This window comes from Anastrepha obliqua, chromosome 6, assembly GCF_027943255.1.
Source record: "Anastrepha obliqua isolate idAnaObli1 chromosome 6, idAnaObli1_1.0, whole genome shotgun sequence".
Lineage (NCBI taxonomy): Eukaryota > Metazoa > Arthropoda > Insecta > Diptera > Tephritidae > Anastrepha > Anastrepha obliqua.
The window spans coordinates 49,034,157-49,047,966 of record NC_072897.1 but is presented as its reverse complement, the minus strand read 5'-3'; the positions used below and the strand labels follow the sequence as shown (position 1 = coordinate 49,047,966).

Below are 13,810 nucleotides of genomic sequence, written 5' to 3'. Positions count from 1 at the left end.
GTGGTGCAGAAGCTAAAGTCGGCGGAGTTATTCGTTTTGTTTTTTGGCACGTATATAATTCAGGTTCGAGTCCTGAAGACATTTTTTTTTTCTTACACATTTTTTTTTTTTACAATTCAAACCAGGAAAGTTTGGTAAAATTTTTGAGTTTATTTTAATTAAAATTTCTTTAAAATACTGTTTTAAATGGAAATTTCTTTTCGGTATAAAATAGTTCATACTGGATATGAACTGACTTTTATATAAATCAATCAAAACAGAAAATATGTACATATATCTATAATCTATTTCATCAAATCCAAATTATATTGATGAGAAAATATCATTCTAATATCCGTCCAGAAAGCCAAACGCGCATACACACATACATATGCATATAATTACGCAAACAAACTTTCAACTAACGCAGAATATGTGCATATAAAACTGCGAATCGAATAAATGAGTGATTTAGAAAATATCATTAATAATTGTAGATTAGCGCAATCGTGAAAGACGTGTCGTATATACAGTACATCGTCTCATATTTGACTCAGGTTCCAATCCTGTGCACAGTTTTTTGTTCGATATTTTTATTTCATTTTTTATATTTGGTTTAATTGAAATTGATTTAAAATAGTGTATTCAGGTTTTTCTAATACCAGTTATTTAGAAATTTATTTAGAAATTTATTTTCTATATAACATTATTCATTTGAATTGATTTATATGTAAAACAGCCATAAAGTCAATCATATGAATATGCATTCCTATATTTAATCTCTTCAGTCAAATCTGAACTACATACATACACATATTGATGAGAAAATATTCTAATATCCATGGATGCGCATCCAGAAAGCCAAACGCGCATACACGCATATGTATACAAATATATGCAAACCTTCAACGAACGCAAAATGTATGCATATAAAAAACAACAACTGCGACCGTCTTCTTGTCCGTCAGTGAAAAGATGGGATATGTATACCCTATGAGCAAAAAGAACCGGGAAGGTGATGTTGACTGTTTCCTTCGATTGCCAAGGCATAGTCCACCATGAGTACCTTCCATCGGGCCAGACAGTCAATAGAGAATATTATTTATTCGTTTTGAAACCTTAGAGAGATGCTGTGTGTTGCAAACCGCCGGAAATGTGAGCAAACAATTCTCAGATTTTGCATGGTGATAACGCGCCATCGCACTGATCAAAGAGAATACAAATCGGCCTGCCGGGAGTGTTTGGAGGACTGGGTTAAGCGTTGGCACATGTGTGTTCCTTCAGACGGGTCATATTTTGAAGGAGATAAAATAAATTTGCCTTAAATTTAACTCTGTTTTGTTTAATTTAAACATTCCCGGTACTTTCTGATCATAAGGTACATATATGTGGCTTTGCGGACAGGAATGTGTGATTCGCTGGAAGTCGCATTAACTCGCGACTGTCGCACAGTTAGAAGACATATTTACATACATACGGAGCCGCGGCCACTCGACATGACAAAAATTTAAGATTTATCAAATATTGGCAAATAATTCCACGCGAAATATTCCAATATTGACTATTTTCGAATGGTCGCGAAAATTGGCATATGGGCGGCTCGTTTTATGAATGAAATTGAAATATGAGCTCTAACTTATGAATGAACTTTTTGTTTTGTTCTAAATTGTTCAGCGCCGTCGCTGATAGAATCATGGCCGCTGCGACTGCGTCTACGAATGTATTTTATTTTTGTAGTCGCTAGGCTTAGATTTTAGCTTTGGGCGACATGCGCATGTGAGGTATGTGTTTTTGTTGTGTTCTAGAACATTTTAGAATGTGCGGTGGCAAAGCGGCCATGGCGTTGCGCTTGCTGTTGCTTTTGCGTCTATCAAAGTACATATCGTGTTTTTGTAAGTACACCTAATTCTCTTTTTACACGATAGATACGTTCCCAAAGAATTCGTGTAAAAAAAAATTCGTGTAAAAAGAGAATTAGGTGAAAACAATACTAAAAAAATTCTTTTTAGAGTTCACTAAAGAATTTATTTCGTGTTTACACATTTTAATTCTTTAAATATATTATAAGAAATAAGTTATACTTTGAAAAAAAGAAAATAATATCTGAAATTCATTAATATAAAACAAGTAAAAATAATATAAACATAAAAAACTTTTATGCATTGTCACTTTCTGACAATAAACGCATACGTTTGCGTAAGACTAGAATATCACTGCCATCACTAGAATTATTTTGTTCATCATCTTGTAAAATTGTTTCTGGATTATCATCTCTAGGCTCCTGTGTTGATAATTCAGTAGTTTTTAGAAGGAAATCAGTCATTAAAGATTGTGTTTGATTTCGTAATAAACCTTTATAAAGTTCCCTGTAAGATGCCATTAATGATTTCAGTTCACGTTGAAATTTTGCAGCTCGTTCCTCATCAGGATCATGTTGTTGAAAATGATTACCTAATTTTCTAGCAAGATCAAGACCTTCTTTAATTAGAGTTGCATTTAAAATGGGAGGATCTTCTTCGTCATTATCCCTATGTTCTCTGTCTTGATGAGTCTCAAGGGTGAGGTCTATAATTTCATTTTCGCTCAAGCTTTTATCAGCTAATAATTCCTCTATATCGGCAAATGATAGATCATCGAATCCATCTCCACTAATTGTATGTGCCAGCGTTGTGATGTCAGTAAAAACAGCGTTATTATGGATGACAGGATCAGGATCTTTGCTTTTGACACATTGAGTTCAAGGTTGATGGCTTTAAGTCAGCTAACGCTAACCTAACTTGATTAATGCAGTCCATAATAGAAAATTTTTTCCACATATCAATGACTGTTAAATCCTCATTATGGTCTAGTGTGTCTACCACGTATTGGAATGAACGTTTTATGTAGTACTTTTTAAAAGTAGCAATGATCCCTTGGTCTAGCGGTTGTATTAAGGATGTAGTGTTAGGCGGAAGATAGCAAAATTGCACATTTGGGTGCTCCAAGAGCGGATGGCAAGGTGCATTGTCTAGAATTAAAAGAACTTTAAATTCTAGACATTTTGCATTCATGTAGCGTCTAACTTCTGAAATGAAGTATTTCTGGAACCATTCTGTAAAGATTGCACTGGTCATCCATGCCTTTTTGTTTGCTGTCCAGTGAATTGGCAGTTTATTGAAATCTACACTTTTCATCGAGCGTGGTCTTAAAGCACGATTTACTAGCAGTGGTTTTAACATACGTTCTCCTGAAGCATTGGAACAAAACAACAATGGTACACGGTCCTTTGCTACTTTTAAACCACCGGCAGTTTTCTGCGATTTTGCAACATAAGTTCTGCTCGGCATTTTTTTCCAAAAGAGGCCACTTTCATCTACATTCCAAACTTGATCTGGGGTGTATCCTCCATCTTCAATAATTTTTCTAAGTTTTTCAGGAAATTTTTTGGCAGCCAATTCATCTGCAGACGCAGTTTCTCCCTTAATTTTTACATTATGGAGAGCATGTCGTTTAAAAAAACCTGTCATCCAACCTGTACTTGCAGAAAATTCGGGTTGTTTTGACTGAGATGAAGTGCCTGGCTCAACTTCTTTAATACGTTTATAAATTCTTAATGCAGTTTGCTTGATAGCAATTCCATCTATTGGTATTCTTTTTTGTGATTTATCTTCAATCCACATTACCAAAGCTTTTTCCATCTTCTCTTTGACAACATCTCTTATGTATGACGATGATTTAGCACTTATTTTCGTTCCAGAACATACCGATTTTCTAATTGCAGTTTCATTTTTCTGGATCGTTCTTATGGTAGCTAACACCAAATATGCTTTCCTACAGCCGTTGCTCCTTGTCCTGTTGTAAGTTGATCTAAAATTTTAATTTTAGTATCTAAACTGATCGCCTTCCTCTTGGCTTTTACTACAGGTGAATTATGTGACATTGTGTTAAGGCTACCAAAATATTTTTCATATTAATAATGCAAAGATTTGAAAATTATTTAAGGGGGGAAGCTGGTCTAGAATTTTGAAAAAATCGAAAAATTTTTTTTTGTCTTAAAAGGTGCTTTAGGGTCTTAGAAATAATATACCAAATGAGGGATGCCAGCAAAAATGTCTAAATGCCCAAATTTTTCATTCGACGGCAGTGCCGCGCAGGTATGCCCCGAACGCTATTTACAACTTTAAACGCGTTTTTCTCGAAATCACTTTTTTTAAACTGGCCGAAGACATAACTCGAACAAATCTTTACCGATTCTTACGAAATTTTGACAATACATTCGAAATACCTTTCTCCGGAGACGTACGTAGGATTTTTTATTTATATTACATAGTTTTTTTTTTTTAATCAACAATTTTATGTCGTTCTTTATAGTGAAAATTGTAACTTTTTGTTCAAACGTGCACCATTTCGCGAAAAAACAAAATATCGAAAAAATCCTACGTAAGACTCTTTCTGTTGTTATATAGAAACTAAAAAAATTTTATTTTTTGATCCAGGACAAAAATTAAGAAGTTTACGTCTTCGGCAATGGACCCACTAGAAAAAAAGGCGCCTTAGGAGAACTGCTGGACAGCGGCCATTTTGAAATTAATTCAGACGAAAAATTTTGTATTTGTACCATGAAAGCTATATTATTAAACCTATTTCACAGATTTTCGATTGATTCCTTTGTTGAGTCAAAATAAATTCATAAAATATGCCCATTTTTTGCGCTCTACACCAGCTTCCCCCCTTAAAGCTTACCTGTTATTGAGTTAATAAATCTATACGAGCACTAACTTTATTTTACTTATAATGTTTTAAATACTCACAACAACTAAGCGTCTTTTCTTTTCAACTCTCAAAACCAAACTAAATTGCGTAAAAAGTACATTACGCCTTTACTCTATGCATAATTCGGGGAATCCCACTCATATACACATATTTTTATAGCAACAGCTGTACACGATAACAGCCCAAAGCCGCTCATCCTGTATAGATGCGATTACATGCTGATATTCTAAGATCCTAAACAAATAACCTAAACCGATATGCTAAAACAAAAATCCCAAACAATGAATCCGATTTGCTCTATGAGATTCAAGAAAAATTCATAAAATATTGAAAATCGTGTTAAATGTAAATTGAAATTGAAATGAAATGAAATTCGTGTAAAAAAAAAAATTTTTTCTCTTTTTAACTCGTGTTAAATCAAATTCGTGTAAAAAAAATTCGTGTAAAAAGAGAATTAGGTGTACAATATTAGGAATATCGACTGGTGAAAGACAAAAGTACACGGAAGCAAGAAGGGAGCGCTGCGCTCGCGCATATACATATGCATGAATGTATGAACGTGCATGGATGTAGTAACATATGAATACAATTATTTTGTAGGAAGTTTAGAAGGCAAGTAGGTATATATGTATGTATATATGCTAGGACATAATACATACATAGAGCAGAATTGTTTTTGCACTTGTTAGGAAGAAACTCGCTAGTGCGTATGTGTATTTGTCTTGTAAGAATGTAATGTGCTGTGACTTGTGTACATACATAAGTCAAGGTTATTTGGGCATACATGCATATGTACATATGTATGAAAGGAAGATGATGTTCTTGCGCTTGTGCATTATTGTTTTTCATATACAAATGTACATACCTACATATGTATGTAAATGCTGTCGAATACATAAACTATAAATTGACATACAATATAAAATAAGTGTTGATTTATCTTAAACCGTTTTTTTTTCTTAATGCAAATACCTCCTATTGACATGTACATACATATTATGTATGTATATTGTCATATACCATCATTTATGTACATATAGAGTATACGTTCATTTATGAATGTATGTAATGAAAAACTTCATGAATTACTTTCAGAACTTTATTAAAATTAATTCCCGTCGCGCGCATGCACAAAACCTTGGTTCACAACGCAGGCGCAGAAATAAACGCACTGCGCATTTATCCTCCCCATGTGACTCGGTATCAATTCTCGGCGCCAATTTTTTTTTTTTTTTTGCAAATGTGTTTTTTTTAATGTAATCGTAAAAAATTTTTAATAAATTTTATGTATCCGCTTATCATTTCAAAAGTAACAAAATGGTAAAAAAATAAGCAGTCGAAGAAATAAATGCACCGCCTATTTTTCCTCGCCACATGTTAGACTCGATTTCAATTCCCAGTGCAAACCTTTTTTTATTAATTTTTTTTTTTTAATTCGTTTCTTTTTATGTAATTAAAAAAAATTATGTAATAAATTTTACGTATTCGCTTATTATTTCAAAAAATACGAAAATAGTAAAAATTTAATTAGTTTAATGTATTTATCCTCCCCACGTGACTCGCCATCAATTCTCGGTGCAAATTTTTTTTTTTTCGTTTTAAAATTTTTTTTTTAATGTAATCGTAAAAAAATTTTTAATAAATTTTATGTATCCGCTTATCATTTCATTTTTTTTTTTTAATGTGTTTTTTTTTAATGTAATCGTAAAAAATTTTTAATAAATTTTATGTATCCGCTTATCATTTCAAAAGTAACAAAATGGTAAAAAAATAAGCAGTCGAAGAAATAAATGCACCGCCTATTTTTCCTCGCCACATGTTAATTGTTAATTTCAATTCCCAGTGCAAACCTTTTTTTATTAATTTCTTTTTTTTAAATTCGTTTTTTTTATGTAATTAAAAAAAATTATGTAATAAATTTTACGTATTCGCTTATTATTTCAAAAAATACGAAAATAGTAAAAATTTAATTAGTTTAATGTATTTATCCTCCCCACGTGACTCGCCATCAATTCTCGGTGCAAATTTTTTTTTTTTCGTTTTTAAATTTTTTTTTTTAATGTAATCGTAAAAAAATTTTTAATAAATTTTATGTATCCGCTTATCATTTCAAAAGTAACAAAATGGTCAAAAAATAAGCAGTCGAAGAAATAAACGCACCGCCTATTTTTCCTCGCCACATGTTAGACTCGAGTTCAATTCCCGGTGCAAACTTTTTTTTATAAATTTTATTTTTTAAAATCGTTTTATGTTGTGTGTTGAGGTGAAAGATGTGTGGTGTTTCTAATTTTTGTGTGGGCAAAAGTCAGTGAGGTGTCTATAAACTCGGTGTGCTAAATGACCTTATTACAAATCTTTCAGATCTCAATTGTACTAAAAAAAGCTTACAGTAACATTTGCACCTTCTCATTGCATTAACATTCTCTGATTATACTGCAGAAATAATTGACTGTCAACTGTATAATGTAGCTCGTAAAGAAAGATGTTCCCGCAATACTGGTCTCTTTAAAGGGATTTGCGTACTTGCTGCTGTAAGTTAGGGACTACCCAGTACACAAACCACTTTGTCACCAAATATGAATTCCGACAACGGATATTTTGATATTGATCAAATAACAATTAAAATTAATTTAGCGAAATCGAATGGATTATACATTAGTTTAAGTTATAGCATTCAAGCACAATTTAATTATTTAAAAAGCATATAAACAATTGTTGTACAATACTGTATAGCCTAACTGGCGGTCAAAACATAATTATTTTGGGTGACTGCCATGTAAAGGAGCGCAAATTCGGTGTCGGATTTGTGGTAGGAGAGAGACTTCGTCGCCAAGTACTGTTGTTCACTCCGGTGGAGGAGCGTATCGCAATAATCCGCATCAAAGCCCGTTTTTTTAACATCGCACTAATTTGCGCCCACGCCCCGTCGAAAGAGAAGGACGATGCGACCAAAGACTCCTTCTATGAGCGCTTGGAACGTTCCTATAAGCGCTGCCCCCGCCACGACATAAAAATCGTACTTGGCGACTTCAACGCCAGGGTCGGCAAGGAGGGAATTTTTGGTCCCACAGTCGGAGGCTGATCGACTTCGCCGGGGCCCGAAGCATGGTAGTCTGCAGCACAAGATTCCAGCATTAAGAGACACACCAAGGTACCTGGCTGTCTCCTGATCGAAAAACGCGAAACCAGATCGCTGATGTTGTGATAGATGGAAGACACGTTTCTAGTGTATTAGATGTACGTACGATCCGAGAACCCAACATCGACTCGGATCACTATCTTGTTGCAGCCAAACTGCGCACACGCCTCTTTGCAGCAAAAAACGTACATCTACCTACGCAAAGAATGTTCGACATCGAAAAGCTGCAATCAAAACAGACAGCCAGAAGATTCGCCACTCGACTCTCACTCCTGCTCTCAGAGAGTACTGCCCAACAAACCGGCATGCACGAGGAATGGAGCAAAATGTATCGTTCCTTACGTACCGCCGCCGAAAAAAAAATCAGCTTCCGGTGAGCCCGAAAAAACAATTGGTACGACGCGGAATGTCATGCTGCAGAAAGAAAACATCCTGCCTATAGAGCCACGCTGCGATCGGGCGCAATGCGAGCCATGTGGGATCGCTACAGAGAGCTAAGAAAGAAGAGAGACATATTATCCGAAAGAAGAAATGAGAAGCGAAAATACGTGAGTGTTAGGAACTTGAAAAGTTGGCCAATAGGAACAACTCCCGAAAATTCTACAGGAAAGTTCCGTGGCTTACAGAAGGTTTTAAGACCGGGGCGTTTTCCTGTAAGAACAAAGACGGTGATCTGGTGACTGACATCCGGAGCAATCTTAAATTATAGAGGGAACACTTCTCGAACCTGCAAGACAGTGATAGCTGCGCATGTTACAGAGAATGTGAAGATCCCGATACCCCAATCGTTGACGACGGAATTGTCGTTCCGCTACTCGACCATGACGAGGTGCGAATAGCGATAACGCGGCTAAAGAACAACAACGCCGACAGAGTGCCGGCTGAGCTATTCAGACATGGCAGCGAGGAGCTGTTAAGGAGCATGCATCAGCTCCTATGCAAAATATGGTCGGATGAAAGCATGCCTGCCGATTGGAATTTAAGTGTGCTCTGCCCAATCCATAAGAAGGGTGATCCTGCAATCTGTGCCAATTACCGCGGGATAAGTCTTCTAACTATCGCCTATAAGGTTCTAACGAGCGTATTGTGTGAAAGGCTGAAGCCCACCGTCAACCAACATATTGGACTTTATCAGTGTGGCTTTAGACCTGGAGAGTCTACCAATGACCAAATATTTAGAATACACCAAATCTTGGGAAAGACCCACGAAAGGAGAATCGACACACACCATCATTTCGTCGATTTCAAAGTTGCATTCGACACTACGAAAAGGATTTATCTGTGTGCCACGATGTCTGAATTTGGTATCCCCGTAAAACAAATACGGCTTCGCAAGTTGACGTTGCTTAACACCAGCAGCGCCGTCAGAATTGGGAAGGACCCCTCCGAGCTGTCAGTTAGATGGACGCTTTTCGCTGCACAGAGGCGTGTGAGCAGTGTGCAACAAGGTAATGATCCGAGTCGTCGTTGGGTCCTAGGATCTTACATACATCTAAAACACTAGAAACGTGTCTTCCATGTATTACAACATGATCGACCTGGTTTCGCGTTTTTCGATCAGGAGACAGCCAGGTACCTTGGCGTATCTCTTAATGCTGGAATCTGGTGCTGCAGACTACCATGTTTCGAGCCACGGCGAAGTCAATCAGCACCTGCTCGTAACCGGACCTGTTGTGCAGGCTGAATTTTCCGACTGTGGGACCGAAAATTCCCTCCTTGCCCACCCTGGCGTTGAAGTCGCCAGTACGACTTTTTTGTCGTGGCGGAGGCAGCGCTCATAGGAACGTTCCAAGCGCTCGTAGAAGGAATCTTTGGTCGCATCGTCCTTCTCTTCCGTTTTTAAGTGGCGGAGCCCAAACCCAGCACATAACCAGCTATCGTGGAATGTTTCGCCTTCTCACTTTAGCTCACTCCCGAACGGGTGTTCGAAAGCTACCCAGAGGATACTTGGGCTAATCCCGGGAGTTGTGAGCTGCTTTAACCATATGCAGAAGAATCGTCCTGGCCACTCCTAAGTGAATGGCGATCAGTAACTTTCCCCACTTGCGAGGACTTCTACATATGGAACCATCCTCGTCCATTAACAATTATCTTCAATAAATTAGTAGCTTCTGAATTTTTACGTAATTGGAAAAGATCTTTTATCACACCGATACATAAGTCTGGAAGCAAGTCGGATATGCAAAATTATCGCCCTACCTGCAAAATTTCTTGCATACCTAAACTCTTTGAAAATCTAATTCATGATTTTACTTTCTTCCAAATTTCAAATCTCATATCGTCTTATCAGCACGGCTTTGTTAAGGGTAGATCTACTGTTACGAATTTAGGTTTATTCGCAAATTTTGTCTGAAACCAATTTGAAACAAGCCAACAAGTGATGTCGTATTCCCCGACATTTCGAAAGCGTTCAATAGAGTCAGCCGTAGTATCCTACTTAAAAAGCTGCTTCAATTTATCTTCATCCTAGCTTATTTAAGTGGTTTCCATCTTATCTAACAGTCAGATCTCAATTGGTTCGTAATTGTTCTTAATATTTATTAATGACATTCCAGACGTTTTTCAGACATCAAGTTGTCTGATGTATGCAGATGACCATCAAATGTACAGTCGCATGGACGGCGTAACTGAATGCAAAAGACTTCAAGAAGACGTAACAAGAAACTTGGTGTGATAATAACTTCTTACCTCTTAGCTAAATGCCAGCACTTGGCCTTCAGTAGACGCAAAGTTACGACTGATTTCGATTACAAGTTGGGCACTACCACCCTCAAAAAAATGTATGAAAAGAAAGACTTGGGGGTCAATTTGCATCGAAAATGTCGTTTTCTAATCATATAGACTATATGATTGCCAAGTCAAGATCTATGCTTGGCTTTGTAATAAGGAACCGCGCTGAAGAATTTCAATTTTTCTCTTGTTAGATCAAACTTCGAATATTGTAGCATCATTTGGGATCCATTCTATATGGCTTTATGTTTAAGAATTGAGAAGAAACGTTTCTCTAGATTTTCCATTCATTCCCTTCGTTGGCCTTGTATTTAGTTTGCCTGCATATAAAAGTAAATATCTTTTGTTAGCATTGTCAACTTTAGAAATGCAGAGAAAAATGTCATCGATAATGTTTATAAGAGACATAGCTACGAACCATATCAAATGCCAATTCTTTCTGGAGCTAACACTTTTTAATTGTCGCACCCATAGCTTACCCTCAGCAGTATGTTCCCTTTACCTTATCACAAGACCAATTTTAGTAGTAATGAACCGTTTTTATGTTGTATAAGACAGTTTAACCAACTTTGTAAAAATTTAGATATATTCTCTAACTCACGAGAGACTTTCAAGTTATATTTAATATTTAGTATTAGTAATCTAATCCGCCGTAGCCGAATGGGTTGGTGCGTGATTACCATTCGGAATTCACAGAGAGAACGTTGGTTCGAATCTCGGTGAAACCAAAATTAATAAAAACCTTTTTTCTAATAGTGGTCGCCCCTCGGCAGGCAATGGCAAACCTCCGAGTGAATTTCTGCCATGAAAAAGCTCCTCATAAAAAACTATCTAAAAATGTGATAAATAATTCTTTCTTCTTTTTTATATTTAACAAAACTATAACATATTAGATATAATAATAATACAATTACCCAATAGACCTTAATCCTGTCCACACTCTTACGTTACGTGGCCAAGACATTTGCTTCCTTCCAATTCCTCGTTTGCCTACGTATTTACTTTGCACACATAATATGCCCAAAGTATGCGGTTTTGCGGCGCTTTATTGTTAATAACAGCTCTTTATCATTTCTAAGTTTCGTTAAGACTTCTTTGTTACTAACATTGTCTGTCTACGATATTTTCATCATCTGCCGATAGCACCACATCTCAAGCGCCTATAATTTATTTATACTGGTAACCTTTGGGTCCATGCCTCCACATCGTACATCAAAACAGACCAAACGTAACATTTGTTGCTTCAATCCAACAGCAAATTTCTCTGTCATTTGTCCATGCTTCGCTAAGCCAACATCCTAGGTACTTAAATCAGGATACTCTTTGGATACATAAATGTTTGAATTGGTGATTTGTTGAGAGTTTTCTGAAACAACCATGAATTTTATTGTTTGAGTGTTAATATCCTAAGCCGTATTGCAGACTTTTTCCGCTGACTTCTTTAAGGAGATATTGCAGGTCATTAATTTTGTCAGCCAAAATTGTGGTGTAATCGGCAAATGTTATTATTATGTTATGTTATTATTATTTCGCCGTTGACTTTTGTACCTAAGTTGACTGATGCCAAAGCTTCTTCAAATATGTATATATTCCGAGTATAAATTGAAGAGCATTGATGATAAAACACATCCTTGGCGAACTCCTCTTTTCATTGGAACATCACCGTCACATCATTTTGTAGTCTCACGTTCGCAGTTTGGCCCCAATACAAATTGGAAATGCACCTTATTTCTTTTTCATTAATGTCCATTTGCCTTAAAATGTCAAATAGTTTTGTGGGCAGTACCTTAAGCCTTTTCATAGTCAATGAAGAATATAAAAATATCTTTCTGGACGTCTTTACAGTTTTGTACTAGGACTTGAAGGCTAAACAAGCCATGACTCATTAAACTAATGAGTCGATAATTATCGTATTTGTTAGCTCTGAATTTTTTAGGCAACAGCACGAAGGTCGACTACAGCCACTCCTTTGCATAAACACCATAATCGTAGATTTTATTAAATATTTGAACCGTAATTCCTATATTTTCTTTATCTAGAAGATTATATAATTCAGCTGGAATTTCATACGGTCCTACGGATTTTTTATTTTTTGCAAAATTAATTGCTTTTATCACCTCTTCTTTTGTTATTCTTTATCCTGACAATATATGTATCATTTTTAATGTTCAAATCGCCTTGTTTCATCAAGAACGGTGAACGGGTCAAGACAAGAAAAACATAGGACATTCCGACGGTGTTGGATTTGTTGTGGGCGAGAGACTTCGTCGCCAATACTGTCGGTAACTCAGGTGCACGAGTGCCTCGAAATAATCCGCATTAAAGCGCGATTTTTTAACATCTCGCTCATTTGCGCACACGCTCGACGGAATAGAAGGGCGTTGCGACCAAAATTCCTTCTATGAGCACCTGGAACGTTCCTATGAGCGCTGCCCCCGCCACGACATAAAAATCGTACTTGGCAACTCCAACGCCAGGTTGGGCAAAGAGCGAATTTTTGGTCCCACAGTCGGAAAATTCAGCCTGCACAACGAAACATCCGGTCCGGAGGCTAATAGACTTCACCGGGACCCGAAACATGGTATCTTGCAGTACCAGATTCCAGCATAAGAAGATACACTCAGCTACCTGGCTATCACCTGATCGAAAAACGCGAAACCATTTCGATCATGTTCTAATAGATGGAAGACACGTTTCTAGTGTTTTAGATGTATGTAGGATCCTACGACCCAACATCGACTCGGATCAATACCTTGTTGCAGCTACACTGTGCACACTCCTCTGACATCTACTAACACAAAGAATGGTCAACATCGAAAAGCTGCAATCACAACAGAGACCCAGAAGTTTTGCTACTCGACTCTCACTCCTGCTCTCAAAGAGTACTCCCCAACAAACCGGCATGCATCGGATTCCGGCGAGCCTGAAAAAACATTTGGCACGACGCGAAATGTCAAGCTGCCGCCGAGAGAAAAGATGCTGCCTATAGAGAGATGCTGCGATCGGGCGCAACGCGAGTCATATGGGATCGCTACCGAAAGCTATGAAAGGAAGAGAGACGTATTATCCGAAAGAAGAAACGAAAGGCTGAAATAGGGCAACACCAAAAAATTTTATCAGAAAGTTCGGTGGATTACAGAAGATTTTAAGAGGGAGGCGTTTTCCTGTACGAACATAGACGGCGATCTGTTGACTGACATCCACAGCATT

At 36.9% G+C, this 13,810-nt stretch overlaps 1 protein-coding gene across 1 annotated transcript; it reads right to left on the bottom strand.

Annotated features, from left to right (window-relative positions):
* Nucleotides 1–2,134: 2,134 nt before the first annotated feature.
* On the bottom strand, nucleotides 2,135–3,656 carry LOC129250494 (tigger transposable element-derived protein 1-like). Its single transcript, XM_054890118.1, has 2 exons — nucleotides 2,752–3,656; nucleotides 2,135–2,699 (listed from the first exon to the last, which is right to left on the bottom strand). The coding sequence occupies exons 1-2, from the start codon at nucleotides 3,654–3,656 to the stop codon at nucleotides 2,135–2,137; spliced, it is 1,470 nt and encodes a 489-aa protein (XP_054746093.1).
* Nucleotides 3,657–13,810: the final 10,154 nt, after the last annotated feature.

What these genes read in the sequence shown, in the direction of transcription:
- LOC129250494 (XM_054890118.1), bottom strand. Translation starts at nt 3,656, where the DNA reads ATGGAAAAAGCTTTGGTAATGTGGATTGAAGATAAATCACAAAAAAGA. An exon ending in GACTGCATTAATCAAGTTAG is followed by an intron (nt 2,700 to 2,751) that starts GTTAGCGTTAGC and finishes ATGTGTCAAAAG; the next exon opens with CAAAGATCCTGATCCTGTCA.